At 37.4% G+C, this 25,779-nt stretch overlaps 1 protein-coding gene and 1 long non-coding RNA gene across 2 annotated transcripts in view; one reads left to right on the forward strand and one right to left on the reverse strand.

Annotated features, from left to right (window-relative positions):
• Positions 1 to 25,779, forward strand: part of LOC137038757 (uncharacterized) — a 39,572-nt gene that overhangs the window by 7,816 nt on the left and 5,977 nt on the right. The gene's annotated exons all lie outside the window — the stretch shown is intronic.
• Positions 3,552 to 12,773, reverse strand: scrt2 (scratch family zinc finger 2). The gene is made up of 2 exons (XM_067413624.1): positions 12,052 to 12,773; positions 3,552 to 8,564 (listed from the first exon to the last, which is right to left on the reverse strand). Exons 1-2 carry the CDS (start codon positions 12,203 to 12,205, stop codon positions 7,780 to 7,782), a joined length of 939 nt encoding a protein of 312 aa, XP_067269725.1. The 5' UTR covers positions 12,206 to 12,773; the 3' UTR covers positions 3,552 to 7,779.

Here is a 25,779-nt window from a genome sequence, read left to right on the forward strand (position 1 = left end):
CATTTTACTAAAGAGTTGTTTAAAAAAAACACTTCTTAAATGTGAAGTGTTGGGAGATATCTGGGAGCAGGTTTGAGAAGCATTGAGCATTTATCATTTTGTTGGTCAATTTCCCTTCGCCACATCTACAAGTGAGGGAGAGTCAGGGGAGAATTAGGTGCTCTTATCTCTTAAAATGTAATCAGTAACTACTGTAGCCTACTAAATGCATCCAAGCCCAAAACACACACACACACAGTACACACACACACACAGTACACACACACACACACACACACACACACACACACACACACACACACACACACACACTGCTTTTACACCATGTGTTAATTTACACCACATGGATTTTATCTTATGAATGCACTGAAACACTGCGATTCTCTTTTGACCTTGTTCTTGTTTCTTGTATAAGGATCAATGATAGCAAGTTAAACTTTATGTGCCAGTAAAGGGTAAAGCTCAGTAGGACAGCATGTTATCAGGGCTCTTCACTGAGAGTTGAGTGGTTTAGGGTTGCATGTTCAATATTGCAGACGATGGTGTTTAATAATTGATCCTTATGAAATCTAATGGTAGCATCACCACACTGCGACTTCAGTTACAGTGACCTCTTTATTCGTGGTGATATTCCCTACTAAACCTGGAAAAATATTATTTCAGAAGGAAAATTAAGGTAAATATGTGCACTAAAATGTACATTTTAATATGAATGTACTGTAACCACTAAGACCATTGATTATGTTTACTGAATTTGAATATATAATGTAATTTGAAATGATTTATATATATATATATATATATATATATATATATATATATATATATATATATATATATATATATATATATATATATATATATATACAGGTGAAGTGAATAAAACGGATTATCTCTTCATCACGGCATCTTTTAGTTGGTGGGATTTATTAGACAGCAAGTGAAAACATTTTCCTCAGAGTTGGTATGTTAGAAGCAGGACAAATTGGCAAGCGTACGGATTTCAGCGAGTTTGACAAGGTTCAAATTGATGGCTAGACGATGGTCAGAGCATCTCCAAAATTTTAGCTCTGGGGTGTTCCCAGTTTGCAGTGGTCAGTATCAAAAGTGGTCCAAGAAAGGAACTGTGGTAAACCAGCGACAGGGTCATGGGGAGCCAAGGCTTATTAATGCATGTGGGGAGCGAAGTTTGGCTCATGGTGTCCGATAAAATAGATCGAGCTACTGTAGCTCAAATTGTTGTAGACCATGTACACCCTTTCATGGAAACGGTATTCCCTGATAGCTGTGGCCTCTATAGGCAGGATAATGTGCACTGCCACAAAGCAAAAATAGTTTGACTTGGCCTCCAAATTCCCCAGATCTCAATCCAGTTGAGCATATGTGGGATGTGCTAAACAAACAAGTCTGATTCATAGAGGCCCCACCTTGCACCTTACAGGACTTAAAGGATCTGCTGCTAACATCTTGTGCCAGATACCACAGCACACCTTCAGGGGTCCACTCCTGACTCCCTGATGGGTTTGGGCTATTTTAGCAGTAAAAGGGGAACCAACACAATATTTGGATATGGTCATAATGTTATGCCTAATCAGTCTATTATAATAAATGTAACATAATATATAAATATACATATCAATACAGATTTACTCACAAAATCTAACTGTCCCTTAGGGAACTTCTATAGATACTCTAAAGGGGGTCGCACACCAGAAGCGAAGCTCAGCGCTGCGCCGCGCCACGTCTTTAAAATTCGAACACATTGTTTTCAATGAGTGTACACACAATGGCGCCGACATTCGCCGCCTGTCCGCGGCACCTCAGGAAGTTGAAATCCTGCTGCGCCACAGAGCGCCATTTCAAAGTTTTGTATTAAATTTAAATTATATTTCTCTCAATTCGTCAATGTACATACTGATTTCACCCTGTGCTACAAGATACACCCATCGTGCAGCTCTTCTGTCAGAAGTCGATTCAAAATTGAGCTTGCTCATATATAATGTGCGCATCCGGTGTGAGATATCTGAGATGCGGCACTGAGCTTTGCGTCCGGTGTGCGACCTCCTTGAGATTTTAAGATGAATTAAATTCAAGTTTAACTCAATTACATCTTATTTTTTTAAACAAGGCTTTATTAAATCCAGTAAAATGTCTGCTATACATTAAAACAAATGAATCTATGATTATTCTGACTGAGGTGCTTGTCTCCATCAATGTTTATGGTAGTTTTGGCTTAAAGTAGTAATTCAAGAGTCGGACTTATCCTGTATTTACTTTTTTAAATACAGCAGTGAATTAATATTGAGCAGTGTAATCCATTAAACTAGTCAAACAGACAGAAAACGAAGCAGAACGAAAACACTGTAGGACAGTGAAGGACATAATGTTTGAGCATGACTCTTGTTTCCGGTTTCTTGGACATCAGTCGTCCTCTGTCCTGATGACAGTGTCTCTCCCCTTGCATCAGTAATCAGTCTCATTCCGCTCTGAGTGCTGCATCTTGGTAAGGCCAGAGTGTAACACAAAATCAATGTTTCATTAACATTTAATGACTTGGACTGGCTTAACAGCACCAGGACAGATGCTTGTGCGTCAGGTTTCAGAGTGACTTGAGCTGCTGACTTGATTACAGTTTGGATGTTTTTGCAGTGGTAGTTATAGCACTGATGCATGCAGGGAAGGCTGATCCCAGTTCAGCAGCGCCATTGCTGAGATAGCTGGGCGTTGTCAGGGAGGAGCACAGGAAGTCGCTCAGTCATTCTGATCTGTGACTCTGTAGTCTTGTGTTGTGATCTGAATTGATGTATGTCTAATAGTAAGAAGTACAGACTACAATTCAGAATTTGCAGTTTTTGGGTTTTATACAAGGGCTCGGGGTCCGTGAGGGAGATCTAAAAGTAAAAGAATCAAAAAAGCCCTTTCAGTGTACATTTTATCTTCTGTGTTCGAGAGAAATAGAAGTAAAACTTAATAGGGTTAGTTTACCCATAAATGAAAATTAGCCCATGATTTACCCACCCTGTAGTCATCCTATGTGATTATTCTTACAGATGAATAATATCATAGAATTATGTCTCTTCCAAGCTTTATAAAGGCAGTGAATGGCTGATTTGTTTTTGAAAGGTGCATCTACCCATCATATAACCGCTCCACACACTCCACAAAGTTTTTTGCCGTAAGTCGACTTGTGTACGGCTGTGTCTGCCCAGAGTTACTTATTGTAGTCTATAAAGTTTTTAATATGGATATTTTTCTTGCACAAACCCAGAAGCTTCAGAAGGACTTTATTAACCCCCTGGAGCCATGTGGAGCAGTTATATGATGCAGATAGATGCACTTTTATGGACTTCAGCCAGAAAACCAATCAGCCATTCACTGCCATTATAAAGCTGGGAACAGCCAGGACTTTTTTTTACTATAACCCCAATTTTATTTGTCTGAAAAAAGAATGTCATATACACCTAGGATGACTGGAGGGTGAGTAAATCATGGGCTAATTTTCATTTTTGGGTAACTAACCCTTTAAGTCAACAAAAAAAGAGGCAACATACTGCTTGTGCTATTGATTTTATTGTTCATAAACATCACTATTGGCTTTACCTTCATAACAGGCAAAATGTAATATCAGAAGTGGAAAAATCTTTACGTTTTACACAGGGAGGAAGGAAGATAGAGAGAGAGAGTGAGAAGGCAAGGGGAAAGAAGAGAGACAATCTGAAATCACTCAAGGACCATATGAGGGCTGTGAGTTGCCTACCATATGCTGAAGGCTTTTGTCATGGAAATAACTCTTTAATTTTTGGCACTTCATATTATTGTTCAGCCAGGCTGGGCACTTCCACAAAAGAAAAAAGAAAAACGAGAGAGAGAGAGAGAGAGAGAGAGAGAGAGAGAGAGAGAGAGAGAGAGAGAGAGAGAGAGAGAGAGAGAGAGAGAGGGATAGAGAGAGAGAGAGAGAGAGAGAGAGAGAGAGGGATAGAGAGAGAGAGAGAGAGAGAGAGAGAGAGAGAGAGAGAGAGAGAGAGAGAGAGAGAGAGAGAGAGAGATTGGTAGATCCTGGTGAACTGAGAGAGAATGATTAGTATTGTTAATATTGCTGGTAGTTAGTACAGCAGGTAATGAGCTAATGAAGTCCCTGATCCTGTTCAGCCTGTCCAGGGTTAAACGGCTCAGAAAAGGTAAAAGCAAAAGGGATCGGCTCACATGCGGTGTCTCATTATTGCTGAGAGATCTATATACACACATATTTACAGTTTCAGGAAAAACGCATTCACTTCCTCAGTCTCTTCAGTTATCTCACATTTCTGAACATTTGTGGAAATTTATTTTTCTGAAAACAAAGAGATGATGGTTGTCCTTTGGAATAGCCTTTAAGCTCATCTACATTACATCAAGCTTTGCATAATTAGAACTGACTCTGAATTCAAGCCTTATTACAATAGAAAATATCCAGATGAATATTCATAACTAATTCTACTCAGCTGTGGGTGTGTCAGAATATGAGGAGATGATTTAGGAATAGAAGCAGGATGAATGTCCACCAGGGTCAGAAACAAATTAGGACTTAGTGCAAAAAATGCCACCAAATGTGCTGCTAAATATTTAAAATGAACAGACATAGATTTCTACATGTAATGTTAGATTACATCTGTTTCTATTCCATATACACTACCATTCAAAAGTAAGACTTTTTAATGTTTTTAATAGAGGTCTCTTATGTGCACCAAGGCTGTATTTTTGAAATAAATAGTGTAAACAAAAATATTGTGAAATATTATTACAATTTAACTGTTTTCTATTGCAATACATTTTAAAATGTCATTTATTCCTTTGATTTTCAGCAGCCACTGCAGTCTTCAGTGTCACATGATCCTTCAGAAACATTTCTTCTTATTATTATTAATGTTGAAAACAGATTGTGCTGCTTAATATTTTTGGGAAACCATGATTTAGTCTTTTCAGTTCTTTGGGGAATATGAAGTTCTAAAGAGCTGCATATATTGAGATAGAAATATTTGGTAGCATTGTACAGGACCCCCAAACCTTTGAATGGTAGTGTGTATATATTACATAATAGTTTATTATAGTGGCCTATCTAATAAGATACTATGAAATATATCCAGAGTTATTTGATATGTTTAGAATATTTAACACTTTAGATATTAACATTTTAAATAGTGGCCATTATATCATTGATCAAGTATTAATTTTAAAACTTACGACATTTCTGACACTGATGTCCATCAGCAATGAGAGTGAAATGCCATGCAGAAATCGGCTAGGACACCGCGTGCCAATGTACGAGGTCAGGAATGGGTAGATAAGAGGCGAAGAGCAGAAGAAAAGTGGGTGGAGAAACTCATTATCTATTCCCCGCAGGTTTTGGCCCATTACTGAGATTGTGCCGTCCTTTTTACAATATGCAAAATGCTGACAGAGCCTCTGGCTGCTGCTGCTCGACCTTCCTCACAAGGTCAAACTCAGACTCAATTATGCACTCAGACTACTGTCTGTCCACCAACACCTGTTAACCCTTTAGGGGAATGGAAACTGCCTCTATTCATTTTGACATGAGCTGCATCATATATGCTGATGCATATTTTCAGTGTTTCATTCCTCGAGATAGTGCTAAATGTATTTTAATTATGAAACAAGTTTTGTTTCCTCTCTTTCTGCTTCATAGGACAGACAGCAAAGAGATAGCTGATTTACGCCGTCGCATTTTCTGATTGCACTTCTCATCCTTTCATCTCCAAACCTCTTTCAGATCTTTATTATACAGGCAGTGGCACATTGGCGCCATATGCTCAGCTATTTCCATCAATGCTGCCATTAAGCCTCTATTTTGTTTCATCTCTGTCCTGAACCCAGCACTCCTTTCACTCCAACACTGAATAATCCATCCTGATTGGCCATTCGGGGAGGGGGGGTCATTATTTCTGGGTCTAGGATTTGGGACTTCTATTTCACATGTCACTGAAACTCTGTCATATTCATGTCATCGTCTGGCGGCCGCAGCTTATGATGGGATTTATTGGACAGCTAAAGCCAAATGCTTGAAATATGTCATGCTGTGGGTTAGTCATTTATAATTACATTCAAAACTGCTGAGATGCAAGACGGCTTTATTAAATTTGCGATAATAGCAATAGTAAAAATATTGTAAGAAAAAGGCTTATTGCTGCTGATTGCTTATTACATTTTTTTTTTTTAAATTTGTGTGTGTGGGGGGGGGGGATTTGCACTTTCCAGGATTAATATAATTTGATTTGTTTTTATTGGTGTTTAGATGTAAATTAATACTAATAATACTAAATTGTTTGGCATTTGAGCAATGAGATGAATTGTGATGTCACAAATGTGGGTGGAGTCACACAAACACGCCATAGACATAGACATTCTGAATGGTCTCAGCAGGAAATGGTGTTCTAGGAACTACGAAATGAGATATGACCTTTGAGATATTAAGGAGATTTCTGTTTATTGCCCTATATTGACTGCTAACAGGACAGCTGTGATTATACAAGTTGCTGTACCTAAGAAGAATTATTGCCCATTAAACAAAGCATCATCACCTGAATTCATCTGCTTTTAAACACTGCATACCGTCCCTCTCGGAAAAAATTTAAAATCCCTCTACAGCTGAATCATGCATATAAAGAATTTCATTAAAGAGCAGCATCTTAAAAGGTCAACGGCAGTTCAGTATCCAATAACACATAGAATAATCAACCAAATAAATAAATAAATAGATACATACATAAATAAATACACATTAAATAAATAGGGAAATGAAAATAGTGCATAAATAAATACTCAATAAGTACTCAACAATAATACTGGAATGGTAGAAATGAGGTTTGTATGATGGATGCTTTGAGAGCTTGGACAGAGCAGAGGTTAGAGGTCATACCTGCCTCTGGGTGAGGTAATCATGGAGCAGGAAGACAAGGGGCGGAGCCCCAGGCATCTGGAGCACATGCAGTCTGTTTAGAGTGAGGAAGCCCAGCAGAGCGAGCAGAGATCTGCAAAAGTAGTCGTTGAAAGTCCCTGTCGTCCGTATTATGGGCGTTTTGAATGTTTGGTGATCATTGAAATGTTTAGTCTTGAGTGCTGATTCCTCCATATGGTAAAACACATAGTGATGGTCGCTCTGCTCGAACAGTTACAGGACATGATTGGCACAAATAAATAAATAAACAAATAAATAACGAAACTGCAGGAAACTTTGAATATAAAAATAACAATTATAAATAAAATACCAAAAGTGTAACAAAAGTTTGCACCTTTTTAGAGGTCTACAATCTTTTTTTTTCTTCTTTTTTTTTTGCAAATACTGTCATTATTCACATTTTCATAAAAAGTTTATGTTGGCAGTTGCAAAAGAATTCAAAATAAAAGAGCAGCATAAAAATACAAATTGATTTTCATTTCTCAAAAAGCACAAACCTGTTGCTGTCCTTTTTTTTAATGTATTTTTTATGATTTGCTATAAAACATCAGTAATCTAAATATTATTACTATTGTTATTAATAGTATTATGTTCATAAAAATTTGCATGCCAGGCCTCATAATTGTAGGGTTCTATATGAGAGGGTCTTTTTTTACCAAAGGAAAAAAATCCAGCATCTATTCATTATTGTCTTCTTATTATTGGGTTGGTTTGGTTTTTTTCTTGGTGAAAATATTGCTTTCTAAAAAAGGGACAGTGGGTCTGTGAAGGGGAGTCTGTGGAGGGATTTTCAAGAGCGTTAACTCATCTTCATCTTTTTTCTTTTGTTAATTCTCGGAGCCAGACTCGTCCTCGTCTCCGGAGCCTCTGAAGCAGGCGGACTCGTAGTGCTTGTTCAGGTAGGACTTCAGCGCGAAGGTCTTATTGCAGCGCTTGCAGCTGTAGTGTTTGAAGGCTGAATGTGTCTGCATGTGCGCTCGTAGGTTGGATCGGTCGGCGAAGGCTTTCCCGCAGTGGGCGCAGGCGAAGGGTTTTTCTCCCGTATGCGATCGCATGTGCCCCTGCAGTAGCCAGGGCCGGCTGAAGGCTTTACTACACACGTGACATTTGTGCTTGAGGTCGTGAGTGAGGATGTGCATGGCCAGCGCCGGCATGGACACGTAAACCTTGTCGCAGGTGGGACACTTGCGTGCCATCTTGCTGTCGAGGCTGCGGTGGGTCTGCTTGTGTCTGCTCAGGTTGGATGAAGTGGCGTAGGTCTTTCCGCACTCGTTGCAGGTGTGTCGTGGACCTCCGTTGTTCGCCCCGGCCACTTCTTTCTCCTCCGCGTCAACTTTTCTTGTTTCCACGACTTCGCCCTTCCTCCTCGAGCGACCGTCAGATATGAAGAACGCATCCATGGTGTAGCCCTCGCTGAGAGATTCGCTCTCGCTGCTGAAGTATCCGCGGGCCGTGAGGCCAGACTGAGGGCTGTCCGGGTGCTCCAGATCCGGTTGGCAGTACTCCCCACCTCCGCTGCTGACGGGGGAGTACAGCGGATCCGAGCTCAGTTTCATGTCGGCCTGCTTCTCCTCTGTGTACTCAGAAGAGCTGATGTAATCTTGGATGTAGCCTGCAGCAGGACAGAGAACATGAACTGATTATTAACTCATTGACCTTTCACTTCTTCTCTGGATTTTAAAGACACGAGATTGTGACTATACACTACAGACACAATGTAAAGTGTACTGTCAGACAAAACAAGTGCAATGCAAATGACACTCTTAAAAATTAAGGATCTTCATTGGCATCAGTGGTTTAACATCTATAAACCATTTCCATTCCACAAAATGTTCTTTATAGAGGGAAAAAGTTTCGTTAGATTATTAATGTTCTTTGCATGAAGGAAAAATGGTTCTTCACTGAAGGTTATTTGTAATTTCTAAGAATGTAAACGCCATGACAATTTCCTACAACACCCCACATCTGCATTTTGCACACAACTAACAAATACATTAAGCTGCTATGGTAAAATAATACTGGAAACCAATTGGACTATATTTTCTGCTATGCTTTATGGAAGTCTGAAATTCATTCATTCATTAATTTTCTTGTATTTTTTTTATAGCTCACATTTTTATCTTTATATCTCACAATGTGACTTTATATCTCGTAGTGAGACTTTATAGATAGTATGACTTTATATCACACAATTGAAACAGGCTTCTTCTAAGGTTTCTGGTGCTTGTTAGAGGGCTTCTGCATACCTCATTCGTGTGTGTGTGTGTGTGTGTGTGTGTGTGTGTGTGTGTGTGTGTGTGTGTGTGTGTGTGTGTGTGTGTGTGTGTGTTGTGTGTGTGTGTGTGTGTGTGTGTGTGTGTGTGTGTGTGTGTGTGTGTGTGTGTGTGTGTGTGTGTGTGTGTGTGTGTGTGTGTGTGTGAGACCCAGAGGGTTTTAACATGGTTAATAGCTAATTAAGCAGGTTAACTGTGGTGGAAGCATAAGTGTCTCTCTTTCTCTCCTTGAGATGAAGAAGCCACTCAGTTTCTCTTTTTCTTTGAAAAGATTAGCTGAGAGCTCCTGTAGAGTTTGGCTTTTATTTGTCTATTATGCGCAACATAATCTTTACAAGTGAGGAAGTGAGTAAATGGAGGTTGATGTTATGAATTGTCCTTAAAAACCGTTTTAAGGAAATCGGGATTTTACAAAGCATTTTCACTTCTGTTAAAAGATAACCAAAACTCTTTCTCAGATTTCAAAATCCCCTGAAATAGTCTCAAACATTAAAGTATATTACAAATATGAAACCATATTCCCTAATACAGAACATCTTATTACCTCTTTATCTGCTGAAACAAATAAACTCCCTCCTAACTTCTCTAAACTGATTATGGAGCCCTCTGACCTCGAAGAACGAGTCTTAATGCATCGTGAGGGTCATTCAGGAGCCGCTAAAAGGATTTCTGGCAGCCGTGGGGCTCAGGCGCGTTTATTGCCATTGGAATTTCACCGACATAATACACCTTCCAAGGTGCCATGTCTTCGACAAAATGTTTCTAATTCAATTTGCTTGCTAAAAGGGAAACCCAAAAGGCATTTAATGCAGTGCAGTATTGGTTCAGGCTAGTTATACAGTGAGATTAAAGAAAGTGATGCAATATTGATGGAACTAGCTAGTAAAAAAACAACAACAGGATCAGTAGAGAGAGGATGTTATTGGGGATATAACAGTTTGGTCCACAAAAGATGGCTTATCAGGCTCTCTCTATCTCTCTCTCTCTCTCTCTCAAATATATATATATATATATATATATATATATATATATATATATATATATATATATATATATATATATATATATATATATATATATATATATATATATATAGTTTTTTTTTGTATGTGTTGCTACTGTGCATTGTTTCCCAACCAAACTAAAACCATAGTATTAGCCATGAAACAAAGAAAGAAAAAGATTCTGAAAACTTACACCGTTGAATACATAGCATGAAAATAACTGTAATAAAAAAAGATCAATAAAATAAATTCAATAATATAATATTGCTTTAAATATAATAAAACATCTTTTTTATGATTTTACAAAAGCAAGTTTGAATTTAAAAATAATAGAACTATTAGATAAATGGAGGACCAGTGTGATTTATTATAATAATTTAATTGATAATGTAAGAAGCAATCCATTATTTAGTATTATAATTAATAATAGAATAACAATTAATTTCATTATGATTTTGCAGATGCAACAATGCTTGTATTTGCAGACATTTTAATGTGAAATACTTTTTAGGGTTAGTGCTCTGACTGACAGAAAGCCTGGAGTTGTTTGTCCTTTGTTTTAGAAGTCGTGATGCTCGACCTTTAACATTAAGAATGAAAAAAAATGTCTTCTACAATAATTACAGCAACTGTTTGTAACTTATTATACAAAACCGTGAAGGGAGAATTGATTATTGTCCATAAAGGACAAAGGAATGCATGTTTTTGATTTTGTGATATCGTGTGAAAATACAATGCAATACAAAACAATATTATAAAATCATGAATCTATTATTAAAAGGAGCAGTACAGTTTAAAAAGTTCAAATAATCTTTCAGTGACCCAAAAACAGATGAACAGTCTGCTGTGTTTTTATTTTCATAACAGGTGGGAAGATATCCCTCATGTCTTATCTCGCTTATCTGCGAAAAAACACCACAGCAGGGCAGAGAGAGCCGCACATCTGCTACCCAAATCTGTCTGTGAGGACACAGAGCTCTCTGGACTCCCTTTTAGTCTCTGTAGAATAGCTCAGTTTAGCTCAGCCTGTCCCATCATGTCCGCTCAGGGATGCTGGGCTTACTCTGTGCGTGATGCTATTTGCCCTATTGTGCGTGTGCGTGCTGCTGCATCATGTGACGAAAGTCTGCACTGCCTCAAGCTTCTCTTTCTTTTCATCTTCCTCGTTGTCCTTCGAGCTGTACAGTACAGTACTCGGATGTCTCCTGTGGCGTCAATGATGGTTGAAACCCTACCTCCCCCTCCACCACTTAGATTCATGTACCCGGAAGCAGGAGAGTGAAAGAGAGAAATAGTGAGACGAGGCAGAAAAGAAGGATGGGGGAGGAGAGCGAGAAAGAGAGAGTGCTGTTGGTAGGGGGGAGGAGGGTTTGGACCGAAACTCAAGGGCAGTATCAGGACAAACACATCAGCCCCACAAAGCAGTGTGTTATCGTTAGCATGAGCTATACACAACAAACTGCTATCAAGTGGTCCGTACACTTTCATACGGCTTTATTCGCATAAGCTGATCGTGCTGCGTGACCTGATTTGTGACGGCATGAGTCAAAAAAAACAAAAACAAAGTCTGGGGGGCACAATGGAGGACGGGGTTGGGGGTGAAAGGATGGAGGGTTTTACGGATTAGTTTGCGTCAGAATGGGAAGATTTATGTAACATCTGTTGGACTACGTACAATGTTCAAAACACAGCGTCAAATCTGAATTACGCCTTGCAGATATTTTTTGTAGGCTATCCATTCGGGAACACGGTTGAACAACAAGCACATAAAGTAAAGCTACTGTATCTGTATGTAAACATTATATTTAGGCACCACACTCACCATTTTCACAGAGCCGGACGCCCAGGCTTGAGTGAGAGCGTGTAAAGGAGTCATCGAGATGATGATGGTGATGATGATGATGGTTAGACGTTGACACGGGAGATGAGGAAAAATCATCCAGCTTAATTTTCTTCACAAGAAATGAGCGAGGCATGGTTCACACACGGTCGCACGCGCACAGACGCACCAGAAATCCTTCACATCGGCCGCAGACGGACTCGCACACAACAAAAAAAAACCCTGGAGAAAATCGTCCCGAATTAAATCCGTCACATAAAAAAGAAGATCCACGTCCCAGAAACGAAAAACAAAAAAACAGTGACTGTAGATAAAGGAAAAATGAAGAGCACGCAGGAGGAGAAAGATGTCTGAGGGTACAATACTGTGTGTGTGTGTGTGCCTGTTACTGTACACACACACACCCGCTTACGCTGCTAAAAAAAAAAAAAAAAAATTCACTTGTTCAGCACTGGATAGCTCCTGGCCTGCAGCGGAGGCGGCTGAGAGGAGGAAGAGACAGAGGAGAGAGAGAGAGAGAGAGAGAAAGAGAGAGAGGAAGAAAGAGAGACAGACAGACAGAGAGAGGAGAGATTGTGAGACTAGCTGAGATCAGCAGTCAGGCAGGTTTTATAGAGGCAGACGGTGGGAGTGAGATCAGGTGGTACATCGCAATGGAGCTGCTCAGCATTAATCCATCAAACATCCCTCGGGACACACATCACATTACTACTGAACCGTCTGTGCCTTCACACACGCAGACAGACAGACCCCCCTCTGATCCGCTCCCGCCCCTCCTTGCACACCCCCATTCTGTGGGAGCGAGAGAGAGGAAAAGAGAAGGAAAGGCCTGAAATGTCACACAATCCGAAAGCGAGTTGATGCAACAACCAGCGTACATTCTGTTCGGTTCCGTTCTGCGTCTCGTGTCCCGTCTGTTCTGCTGACAGTTACATCAAATGCTGGCAAGCTGTATTCGCTTCGTTTTCCTCTCTAAATCTGCGATGTCAACTAGAATTCGTACTCTTCTTCTGTATTTACATGTATGCATTCGGCAGAAAGTAGTGTATTAGTGCATCCGTGTTTTCTAGGATCCGAACCCATGAGCATCATTGTTGCGAGCATCATATGCATTCAATTCAGTGTTATTTTAGTATTATTTATATAATACTATTATATAATATTATGAATTTATTATATATTTCATTTCAATTTTAGTTCAGGATTTAGTAATTTTGTTACATGCTTTTGTCTTTTTTATTCTTTTTTGTTTTTGTAATATTTCTATATAGCTTTGGTTATTTTTTTCAGTATTCGTTTTTGTCATTTTAGTTCTAAGGCAACATTTTAAGTTTTTAGTTTTTCCATCTAATATTTATATTTTATTTCAGCTTCAATTAACAATAACAACACTGTTTTAACTGTCTGCATATTCTTGAACAGCCATTACTAATATTAGTTGTTATTTGGAGAAACACGATTGCATTAATCAGTGCAATTTTGAAGCAGATCTGCAGTACAGGTTTTCACAAACACACACACACAGACACACACACACACACACACACACACACACACACACATTTGTTTGTTTTTGTGAATTGTGGGGACTTTCCATTGGCGTAATGGTTTTTATACAGTACAAACTGTACATCCTATCCCCCTACACTGCCCCTGCCCCTAAACCTACCCATTACAGGAAACATTCTGCATTTTTACATTTAAAAAAAAATAATGAATTTAGTATGTTTATAAATCCATTTACATTGTGGGGGACCGCTGGCTGGTTCCCACAATGTAGGTGATCTCAGGTTTATACAAATGCCCCCACAATGTAATATAAACAAGTACATACAGACACACACACACGCACACACACATACACACACACACACACATTATCAGTGTGCACAATGATTAGAAGTGCAGGCCACAGTTACTATAAATGAGCTTCATGGAGCTTCATGGGACAGGATGATGTCGGCATCTGCCTGCATGGTGAACCCTTTATTCTTTATGTCTTTGTGCTTGCATGTAAAGCAAGTGGGAGTCTCTCAAACCGGCCCCCCATTCACTTAATGAAGTGTCTGAATACACCACACGCCACACTCGCTCTCCCTTTCTCTCCCTCAGAGCAGTTGTCTAAAATTATTATTATACACACATATGTTCGATATAGCTTACACTCATTTGAGGATATTATTTCACACTAGTAGTATCTTATTTATTAATTAATAATACTTTATATATGCACGTGCATTATGCATGTATAAATATGGAATAATCGTATTGTATTGAGTATTGTAGCTGTTTACATTAATAGTTTAAAATATACATATTAAATTATAATATAACATTTAGAAATAATGTAATCTATTTTGAATTGTAACAGTAAAATTGTTAATTATTTTATTATAATAATAATAAAATTAATGTTTATAAATATAAATTGTTAATAAAATTGGTGCTTGTATGTGTCTATATATATATATATATATATATATATATATATATATATATATATATATATACATATATACATTTACTGTATCATTCTGTATAAAATGTATGTATTTAAATTTATTGCAGCTGTTCATTACATTAATACCGGTAGTTCAATAAATAAAAAATATATTAAATATACATATTAAATAAAAATAATGTTAAACAATAATTTATACAGTTTTAAAATTGTATCATTTAATGTTATCCTTAATCATTAAAATACTATTAAACATATTACAATAATACGTATAATATATATATATATATATATATATATATATATATATATATATATATATATATATATATATATATATATATATATATATATATATTATACGTATTATTGTAATATGTTTAATAGTATTTTAATGATTAATTTACTTTTGATGTACACATATATTTGGTATTTTTAATCTTTTTTATTATCTGATTTATTTGCATATTTTTTGCATTTATCTGTATACGTTATATTTAAATTTGCCTTATCAACAATTTGTATTAATCTTAATAATCTGCCAAAATCACTGAAATTATCAACAAGTGAAATGTTACAGGTTGTGCTTATGACCCCCCAACCCCATTCACACAATGAGAAAAAAATCCAATCTTTCATTTGAGCATCTGGTCAGTGCCCCAGGACAGGCGGTTCCCCCCACCCCCCCACGTCCAGCGCCTGCGGGCCAGAGGGCCAGATCAGGTCTGCCTGCTGCGTGCTATGAAAGGCTTTGGGTTTCATCCAGTGATTATTGTTTGGGGGATTTACTCAATATCTCCAATCTATCTCATCCTCAGATGAGGCTACTTCTCTCCCTCTCTCTCTCTCCCTCTCTCTCCCTCTCTCTCTCTCTCTCTCTCTCTCTCTCTCTCTCTCTCTCTCTCTCTCTCTCTCTCACACACTCACTCCACCACTCTCTTTATCTCACTCTATCCCTGTTTCTTTCTTCATCACTCTTTCTGGAATGCTTCCTGTTTCTCTGATCGCAGGTGTCTGATTCTCTTTGCCTCCGCTGTGGTTTCATTTATCCGGAAGGTTCTTCTTGCCTTGCTCAAAGGAGAAACACAAAACCCACGGTGGGAGATGCTCTCCTTCTCTTTCCTCCTCCTCATTACTGTATCTCTCCCTCTCATGTTCATTCTTTATATCCTGTATTCTCTTATTGTTTTGTCACTTTGTAATTCGTAAAACAGCATGGTTCCTTTGAATGTTTTTTAATGATAAACTGTATTGGATTTTCTAGATCTCCTTTCTGCTCATATTGTTGCAATAATTTTCCTGTTGAGCAGTAAGAGATCAGGACTCTGAAAGCTCTTTCGTTGGTCTTTCATCATCTTAAACATAAAGTGTAGACCCAAAATGATATCGCCATGGCATGTTATATGGCAGATTTTGCTTCTAGTGCTTTCTCTGCTGTTTTATTACCATCCATATTGTAACCTCTCAATCTTTATCATCTTATTACTGACTAAATATAAAACCAAAGACACTCTTTACTATTGTCATATTAACTTGCTTTAAGTCTCAGGTTGGAAACTAAATTTAATTTGACATGAATTAACATTCAGCCTTCAAAACAGTGAAAATCTATTTAAAGGACAACAAAAGTGAAGAAATTTTTAATGGAAAACCGTAATGTAAGAGCCTCTTGTTTTTATTTGTGTCAGTAAAAATGGCTTCTTCTACCCTGACTAATTACTGAAAAACAGCATGCTTGCTGTTACTGAACATTAAAGTAAAATACTCTGCAATACAGAACATGAAAGTGTTGGAGGAGTATGAATTATTTTAATTGAACGGGATGGCAGAAATAATCTGTCTTTGTATGAAAGAGAGGTCACTGGTGAAGTAGAACTGACACCTGTGGAAGCTCTTTCCCTCTAATCACATCACATCCTCTCTGTTGCACTCAGTTGTGTGGATAGTAGAGGCTCTCTGGGGCGGAGAAATACGAAGATAAAGAGAAAGAGTATATAAGTCCAGGACTGTCAGGGTATTAGAGAAAGAACGAGTCCCTCAATCCCTCAGTCTCTAAAACAGGCTCCAGAGATGCCATTTTGGGCCAGATGACAAATGGCTCCTGTCTGCATCGCTGAGGGAGAGAAGCATGCTGGGAGAATGCTCATTTCCACATAATTACCCTCCTTCTTTCTCTCTCAAGATTCAAGTTCCCTCTTTCTACCTCTATTGCTCTTTTTTTTCTCTCTACCTTGCCCTCTATCTCTCCTTCTTTATTCTCTGTCAGTACTAACACAGTTTAGAGAGTTTCAGCTCTTGGCTGCATCTGGTCAACAAAGGCATGTAATATTGATTTTCATTTTTTTCATTTGTACAACACTAAGATCTTAGACAGCATCAAATGTCCATCATCTGACTCGGACTGGTTGAAACTGACCGACTCTTGAGTTTCAGGACAAAGCAACAGGTTTCATATAAATTAAAATAATTCTGATTTACTTTCTATACACTTTTTTCTATAAGTATTACATTATTGATAATTCAGAGTGTTGTTTTTTTACTGGTTAGAATATGAGATTTTTTTTTAATTTTTGGTGTAGGGAAATCTATCAAGATAATCTCATCACAAAATGTCATAATCTCTAAAGGATAATTGAGGAGTTTTAACAGATATCCCATCTGTTGAAACTCACTAGAAATATATATATATATATGATATTCCCTGCAATACAGGGGCCAATGATATATATTTATTATTGTAGCTGTAACGGTAAAATATTATGTAAAATATATAGTAATCAAATGGCTTTTTTAAAATGCAAGAAAAACTGCTTGCAAATTCTTAGATATTATTTTGTGTAATATCAGTGAATTTTATAATGGATATAAAATGTCATTCACAAAGAAAGCTAACAACTTAACACTTTTTAATATTTTTAAATCCAGCTGATAAACAACAGAAATGCAGCTGAATCAGCTCTTTTTTGTGTTTTCGTGTCTAGATGTCGAATAAAAGCATACATAATTGATTGCGTTAGTTCCGTCTCCTCAAAACGTCTTCAGAGAATGAAGGACCCTTCAGCAATGCCTGCACTCAGCCAAATTACACTTAAGTACCTGCTCAATATTTTAACAGGACTCTAGAGTTGGGTGGGAGGGAGTTAAATGATGGGGTGTTGGACGCAGGTGCCTTTATGTATTACAGAAGCAGCAGGCAGAAGCTCTTGATGGCACATCTAATGGGCCTCTTAGTTAAATACAATCTATTCAGATCCTAAACCCTGAACAACCCGTTTAGACGACACTAGCACTTTGCACACACTAGGCACTCCGTTTCATCACATTTCCTTCCACTTTCATAGCTGTACATTTACACAATATTTGGTTTGTCAGTTACTGTCAACTTTGGCACCTAAAGGATTGTATTTTTCGATGTAACTTTGAACAATCAAAAGCAGTCGATTAAGTGTCTTGTTCTCAAAAAGAACCTGTAGTCTGTCAGTCCTCTCCTCTCCTCTCCTCTCCTCTCCTCTCCTCTCCTCTCCTCTCCTCTCCTCTCCTCTCCTCTCCTCTCCTCTCCTCTCCTCTCCTCTCCTCTCCTCTCCTCTCCTCTCCTCTCCTCTCCTCTCCTCTCCTCTCCTCTCCTCTCCTCTCCTCTCCTCTCCTCTCCTCTCCTCTCCTCTCCTCTCCTCTCCTCTCCTCTCCTCTCCTCTCCTCTCCTCTCCTCTCCTCTCCTCTCCTCTCCTCTCCTCTCCTCTCCTCTCCTCTCCTCTCCTCTCCTCTCCTCTCCTCTCCTCTCCTCTCCTCTCCTCTGCCAGAAAAGAGAACATCTGTCCATTATTACAGACCCAGAATGACTGTCCTATTCTAGAACTCCCTCAGGGTATTGAAGGTTATTTACTTCTTTGTCTTAAAAAAATATATTTTATGACTCTTGAAAAAATAAAAATGGCATTGCATCTGAGCCCATTAAAGCCAAATTAACCAAACAAAAGTTGATGTGAACATATGTGTTTGGGGTCCCCAGATTTTTACATATTTTTGCTTCAAATTAACATAATTTGAACATAAATGCAATGCAATTAATTAATTATATATATATATATATATATATATATATATATATATATATATATATATATATATATATATATACCAATCAGCCATAACATTATAACGATTTTAGTGAAGATGAAGTGAATAACACTGATTAGCTCTACATCATGGAAAGCATAAAAATGGGCAAACGAAAGGATTTGAGCGAGTTTGACAAAGGCCGAAAAGTATGGGACTTCATAGCATATAATTGTATGTATATATATACACACACACGCACACACACACACACACACACACACACACACACAATGAGTACAGAAAGTATTCTCACACTCCTTAACATTTTCACTATTTGTTATATTGCAGCCATTTGCTAAAACATTTTAAATTCTTTTTATTTCCTCATTAATGTACACACAGCACCCCATAATGGCAGAAAAACACAGATTTGTTGACTTTTTTGCAGATTTATTAAAAAAGAAAACCTGAAATATCACATGGTCCTAAGTATTCAGACCCTTTGCTGTGACACTCATATATTTAAGTCAGGTACTGTCGATTTATTCTAAACAATTCTTGAGATGGTCTACACCTTCATTTGAGCCCAGCTGTGTTTGATTATTCTGATTAGACTTGATTAGGAAAGCCACACACCTGTCTATATAAGACCTTACAGCTCACAGTGCATGTCAGAGAAAATGAGAATCATGAGGTCAAAGGAACTGCCTGAAGAGCTCAGAGACAGAATTGTAGCACAGCACAGATCTGGCCACTGTTACAAAAAAAAAATCCTGCGAAGCATGGTGGTGGCAGCATCATGCTGTGGGGTGTTTTTCAGCTGCAGGGATAGGACAACCTGGTTGCAATCGAGGGAAAGATGAGTTCGGTCAAGTACAGGGATATCCTGGACGAAAACCTTCTCCAGAGTGCTCAAGACCTCAGACTGGGCCGAAGGTTCACCTTCCAACAAGACAATGACCCGAACCACACAGCTAAAATAACAAAGGAGTGGCTTCACAACAACTCTGTGACTGTTCTTGAATGGCCCAGCCAGAGCCCTGACATAAACCCAATTGACCTGAAAATGGGCTATCCACCAACATTTATCATCTAGCCTGACAGAGCTGGAGAGGATCTGCAAGGAGGAAGGGCAGAGGATCCCCAAATTCAGGTGTGAAAAACTTGTTGCATCTTTCCCAAAAAGACTCATGGCTGTATTAGGTCAAAAAGGGTGTTTCTACTAAACACTGAGCAAAGGGTCTGAATACTTAGGGACCATGTGATATTTCAATTTTTCTTTTTTTAATAAATCTGCAAAAAGTTTTGTCAATATGGGGTCTGTGTGTACATTAATGAGATTTTTTTTACGTACATGATTTAAGCAAATTGCTGCAATATAAATGCATTTATGTTTTATATCAGATGATATGTTAATGGTTTTTTATATAATTTATATCAGATGATACAGAATCAACCAATAACAATTTAACAATTACTATAGTGGTTATTAACACTATAATAAAAAAAAATGCAATGTGGAATATTAAACTGAGCCCAAAATACACTGCAAAAATAATTATGTAAGCGCAGAATACAACTGACAACCGTATGTTTTGATTTCCGCATTGAGTTCCAGATAAGATGACAAACATTAAGATCAAACTAGCGCTCTGGTGAGCTGGTTCTGATCCTCTCAGTTTTGTACTGGTGTTGATTTGCAGCTTGTCAATGAGCAAATTGACTTCAATCTTCTTGATTTTATTGGAGACTGACCCACTGAACCCAGAGATCTATACACCTGCTACCCAAAACACACACACACACACACACACACACACACACACACACACACACTTAAAGAGCTAAATAGTGAGAAGAGAGCGCATGAAAGATGGTGTAGGAGTGCAGACGAAAGTGGTGCTGTTATCTATTAAATCGGTCTGAATTGAAGCATCCTGCCAGAATATGTGATGAGTGTGTGTTGTGTTTGAGTGTGTGATGGGGGTTAGGGTGGTAAAGGAGGTGGGGTGGGGGGGCTCTTTGTTTCCAAATCCATCTGCTGGAACCTAACAAAGGGTAGTAAGGGAGGAGGAAAGAGAGGGAGACGGGGGTTTAGGGGATGAGAACACCACACAGATTGCCTGATGTTGAACGCTCAGTGCGTCTGTGTGTGTGAGAGAGTTAAAACAATTTAATCCAGAGTGATGAGCACACATGATGGAAATGTTAAAAACCTCAGCTGCCTGCTGTATTGTTGCCATGGCTGTAAATAATCTTGAACATTAATTTGGCTTTTGAGCACTTGTGAAAGAGAAAGAAAATTATATTGTCTTTGAAGGACATTTCCTATTGAGCCTGAAGCTCAGTCCCTCACTGCAGTAAATACTAACCATGTCCATTAGCTGCCTTGGGGAATTTATGAATGTTCCTTTTGTCGTTTTATGGGTTATAACAGGTGCTTTTATGCTTTCTCGTCTGCATTCTCTTCCCAAATGCTGACGTGTGTGACTGAGCGATTGGAACATGTGTGGAGGCTCAAATGAACCCGATTATGACCCTGGAAACATCACTGATATGGCCAGGCATGGGATTAATTACTGCAACACCCGGGAGTGCTTTATTAGTCATAATTCCATTAGAATTCATTAACAGAAGAAAAATAACAGCCCATATCGAGCCATTATTTCAAAGTTGACTAAAAATGTATTTAAAAGCTTTCCAGACTGGAGAGAGAAAGGTCAGTGCATCATTTCTTCCCCAAACAGAAATCTCTCAGCCTCTCAGCTTTTGTTGAAACATTAAGGTCAACCTTTTGTATATGTTTTCATACGTGAGATTTCTTTGTATAGGGAGGCCTTTAGGCTTTAGGCAGTTACATTAAAGCACACCAGTCTATGAAAAGTAGACCAATCGCTTAAGATGAACTGGCCCATAACCATATCCCAGCTTGAAAGCTATATATCGAAATAAAAATGCAACCAGTGGTATGTATATTACAATTATTATAGATGGATGGATGGATGGATAGATAGATGATAGATAGATAGATGGTCGAATGGTCATGAATCAGCGTATTGATTTATGATTCGGATCGCCAATCTCACGTGATTTCAGCAGTTTGACACGTGATCCGAATCATGAATCAATGAACTGATTCATAACTGATTCATAACGGTTTAAATCTTTGTTTGTGGATTGAAAACAAACACGTAAGAAAGGACAATGCTGAATAAAGTCGTAATTTTGTATTTATTTTTTTGACCAAAATGTATTTTCGATGCTTCAAGAGATTCTAATTAACTAACTGATGTCACATATGGACTACTTTGATGATGTTTTATTAACTCTCTGGACATGGACAGAATAGTGTGCATACACTTTCATTGGAGGAACAGAAAAGCTCTCGGACTAAATCTCTTAAACTGTGTTCCCAAAATGAACGGAGGTCTTACGGGTGGGAACGACATTAGGGTGAGTCATTAATGACATCAATTTCATTTTTGGGTGAACTAACCCTTTAAATAGAAGATTTTCAAAATTATTTGAATAACATTTATGTTAAATGATTTGGACATTAAAAGCACTGAAACGATGCTACGTTATGTCATTACATCAGACAGACACAGGTCAGTTTCTCTCTCACACATTCTCGGTCAGTACAAGTTTAGTGTATTCTGCTCAGTTTTCCTCCTTATCTTGTTAAGGTCACTCTGCTTCTTTCTCTGAAATTAAAATGGAAATGCAGCTTTATAAATATGTATGAGCATGATTGCCTTCCAGCACTCAGAGTAAAAAAATATTTAGCATCTTTAATCATGTTTATTCAAAGGTTCGTCTTTCTGTTCAGCTCGGATTGTTTTCCAGCGCATAAGCTAAAATATCGGATGTTTGGGCTCAGGGTGACCTTGCGGTGCACGACAGCTGTTGTCAGATCTGACTGTGTTGCACAACTCCACTGGACTTGTGCAACATGTGAACGCTGCAGTCTGCACAGCAGAAACATGACCGAATGCAAAGTTTAGACTCGCGGTGGGCACAGGCCCGTGGGGGAGCGTGATGTGCTGTCAGCCTTCAGCTCCAGGTGAGGCGTTTAGGTGTTGTGGCATGAGAAAATAAAGAGGCAGTGAGGTAGAATAAACAGCAGCGGTTCGGTGAGAGAGAGCCGGGAGGCAAATGTTGGCCTGAATGTGAAAATCTCTATTGTCAGTGTCCTGAAATGTACTAGCATTGTCTTCTCTCCTTATTTGACCTTAAAAATATTAGTGTGCGAAGAAAATTAAGTAGTTAGGATGTATTCTTAGGTTTTCCTACTTTTGCTTTATAATTGATACAGATGAACTAATCAGGGTCTTAAAAAAAGCTTAAAAAGTCTTTATTTGACCTTCCACAAAATGTCTTAAATTGGAGCAGAAAGTCTTAAATTCAATATCATGACATTAAATTAGGGCCCTAAGATTTCTGCGATGCAGAAAACATGGACAGATATGCAGATTCCATTGATAAAAATGGAATTTACTCTACAATGCAGATTGTCACAGAATTTGTCAAATTTTGGATGAATAAATCAAAAGTAGGTCAGTACACTTAAAGGGACAGTTCACCCAAAAATAAAAATTCTTTCATAATTTACTCACCCTAATGTTGTTCCAAAGCCATTAGACTTTTGTTCGTCTTATAAAGTGATTGAGTCTCTTCAGAAATTGGGGGGGGGGGGGGGGGGCTTGATTCCCGTGGATTAGCTTTACAATCTCTGAACTTTTTGAAGTGCCAAAGTGGAAGTTGCTTATACTGTCAATGGAGGGACAGAATTCTTTCCAATTTCATTAAAAATATTTTCATTTGTGTTGAAGATGATAGATGAATGAAAGTCCAGAAAAATTAAAGCAGAATAAGCTAAACAATAAAAATATAAAATATGGGTTTCATTGGGCCCTGAATTTAATACCAATTTTTTTTTGTATGCACTGCAAAAAAATTATGTTCCTCCTCAGGATTTTAGATTTCCAGTACAAATTCTAAACATCCTTAAATAAAGATACATTTACTTGACATGCAAAATAAAGAAATTAGGTCTTGTCGTCTGAGAAATGTAACAAAATAAAGTGTTTATGCTTAAAACAAATATCTCACTGGGTATGAAAATTACTTTACATTTTAATTTTATGAACCCATTTGCTCTTGTTTTATACATGAAATCACTTTCATGAGATTTCCTATATCAAACTTTAAGCTATTATTTTGTGAAATTAATTAAAATATTATGGACATCTGTTAAAAATTGTATTTTCAAACTTTGAAGAGTCACTAAACCAACTCACTTAGACATTTACCTTTAGAGGTAAACAAGAACATATTGATGTGTTTGCTTAACATATTGACATGAGCAATAATTAACATCATTCATTATTGATAAATCGAATTTAGACTTCACTCAAAAAAAATATTCTAGCTGTTTGCTCAGTTTATTTAAATAAAATAAGCTGAAACAACACAAATCTTTAGTTTTTTTACTTAAGTGTCATTTTACTCAATTTTATTAGTTTAAATGAAATAAAATTTGTAAAATGTTGAGTTAACCTAAACCATTTGTGTTGAGACTATATGAATCATTTATGTTGCGCTGACTGAACTGGGCAGTGTATTTCTATTTCCCAGCATGCTTTGCATAGGGATGCCTCAGGACAGTAAATGTTGAAATGAAGTGCTGTTTAATGTGTTTTTTAGTGAAGGGAAAGACTTGTTAACGTTTGATGTTATATTTGACATTTAAAAGTTACCATTATCATGTAGACGGTTAAGCTGTGACGGGAAATGCTTTACTTGATCATTACCTGCATGTTACAATTAGCAAGTGGTCAAGTGTTGTTGACTAATAGTTTTTATAGAAATAAAGAAAACTAATTCATGTGATGCAGTTCCCATAGAATAAATATGGCCATCAGTTCTATCCCTCTCTATCCTACTTTATCTTTTTGGAATGACATTTAGTAGTTATGACTAAATGATTTTAAGTTATACAACAACATTACAACAAATTTGAGTAGTTGAACTGACACTATTAAATTAAGCTGTGCCCAACCATAATAAATAAGTTGAATCGACCTTAATAAATTAAGTTGACCCAACATAAGTACATTAAATTGGAATAGCAGAATTGCATAATGCTGAAATAAAGCAAGTTAATCATGTGGAAATACTTTCCATGTTTTTTTATGTTTATTCAAAGAGTACATTTTTTTGAGTGTTCAATTAAATTTTCAATCCAATATTTATTTATTTTATTATTTTAAACTCTTAAAATCCATAAAATATAAAGGTAACACTTTACAATAACGTTTTGATACTTAACATTAGTTAACTAGTTACATGAATAAAGAATGAACAATATTTCCAGAGCTTTTATTAATATTAGTTAATGTTATTTTCAGCATTTACTCGCAATGAAGTTCAAAATACATGCAAAACACCTGTAAAAAAGAAATACCTAAAATTCCAGTACACTGTGACTATTTTTCTGAAATCAGTTTTAATATAAAAAATTAATTAAGTGTAATTGAAATAAAACTTATACAAGTTTATTTTTTCCTTTCCTTTTTTTTTAAGTATAAGAAGTTTAACAAAACATTTATTTTTAGGGCCCTATGATTTTTTTTTTTCTTCTTAAAACACATTTTATTGTATTTTTTCTCACAAATTCTGTGTTTTCTATTTGAATTCTTCTGGATTGGATACTGGACACCTGTTTGAAATAGTTGTTTAAGGGGCACAGAAATGAAGAAATAAAGTTTTCCACTCCAGTCACTTGTTATGGTTCAGGGATCAGGGCTTTCTTAGTAGTTTGTTGATTTCGTGCAGATTAACTTCTGCTGTGACAGTGCAGATTTAGAGAGCAAAGAGAGAATGAGAGAGATGAACATCATAAAACAGCAGAAGTGACTCGGGAAAGGTGAGGATCTCTCTGAAGGTTACCATGGTGATGAGCTCATAGTGTTCGGCTGGCTCTGGTCCAAATGGACACTCTTTCCATCCTTTCATTATGTGAAAGCTGCTAGTGTCCTTTCCAGTCGTGGGTAAAAATCATAAATCAGCAGGATGAGATGGAATGAGAGGGAAAATGGAGGAAGAGATGAAGGAGAGAACTAAAGAGTTGGGGGAAAAGATGGAGGAAGACAGAGACATATTGAGGACAACAGAGGAATAGCAAGTTGGCA

This window comes from Pseudorasbora parva, chromosome 13 (genome assembly GCF_024679245.1).
Source record: "Pseudorasbora parva isolate DD20220531a chromosome 13, ASM2467924v1, whole genome shotgun sequence".
Classification (NCBI taxonomy): domain Eukaryota; kingdom Metazoa; phylum Chordata; class Actinopteri; order Cypriniformes; family Gobionidae; genus Pseudorasbora; species Pseudorasbora parva.

Coding starts and splice junctions, on each gene's coding strand:
- scrt2 (XM_067413624.1), bottom strand. CDS start 12,205: ATGCCTCGCTCATTTCTTGTGAAGAAAATTAAGCTGGATGATTTTTCC. Junction 8,565..12,051: donor CGTCCGGCTCTGTGAAAATG/GTGAGTGTGGTG, acceptor GTCCTGCTGCAG/GCTACATCCAAGATTACATC.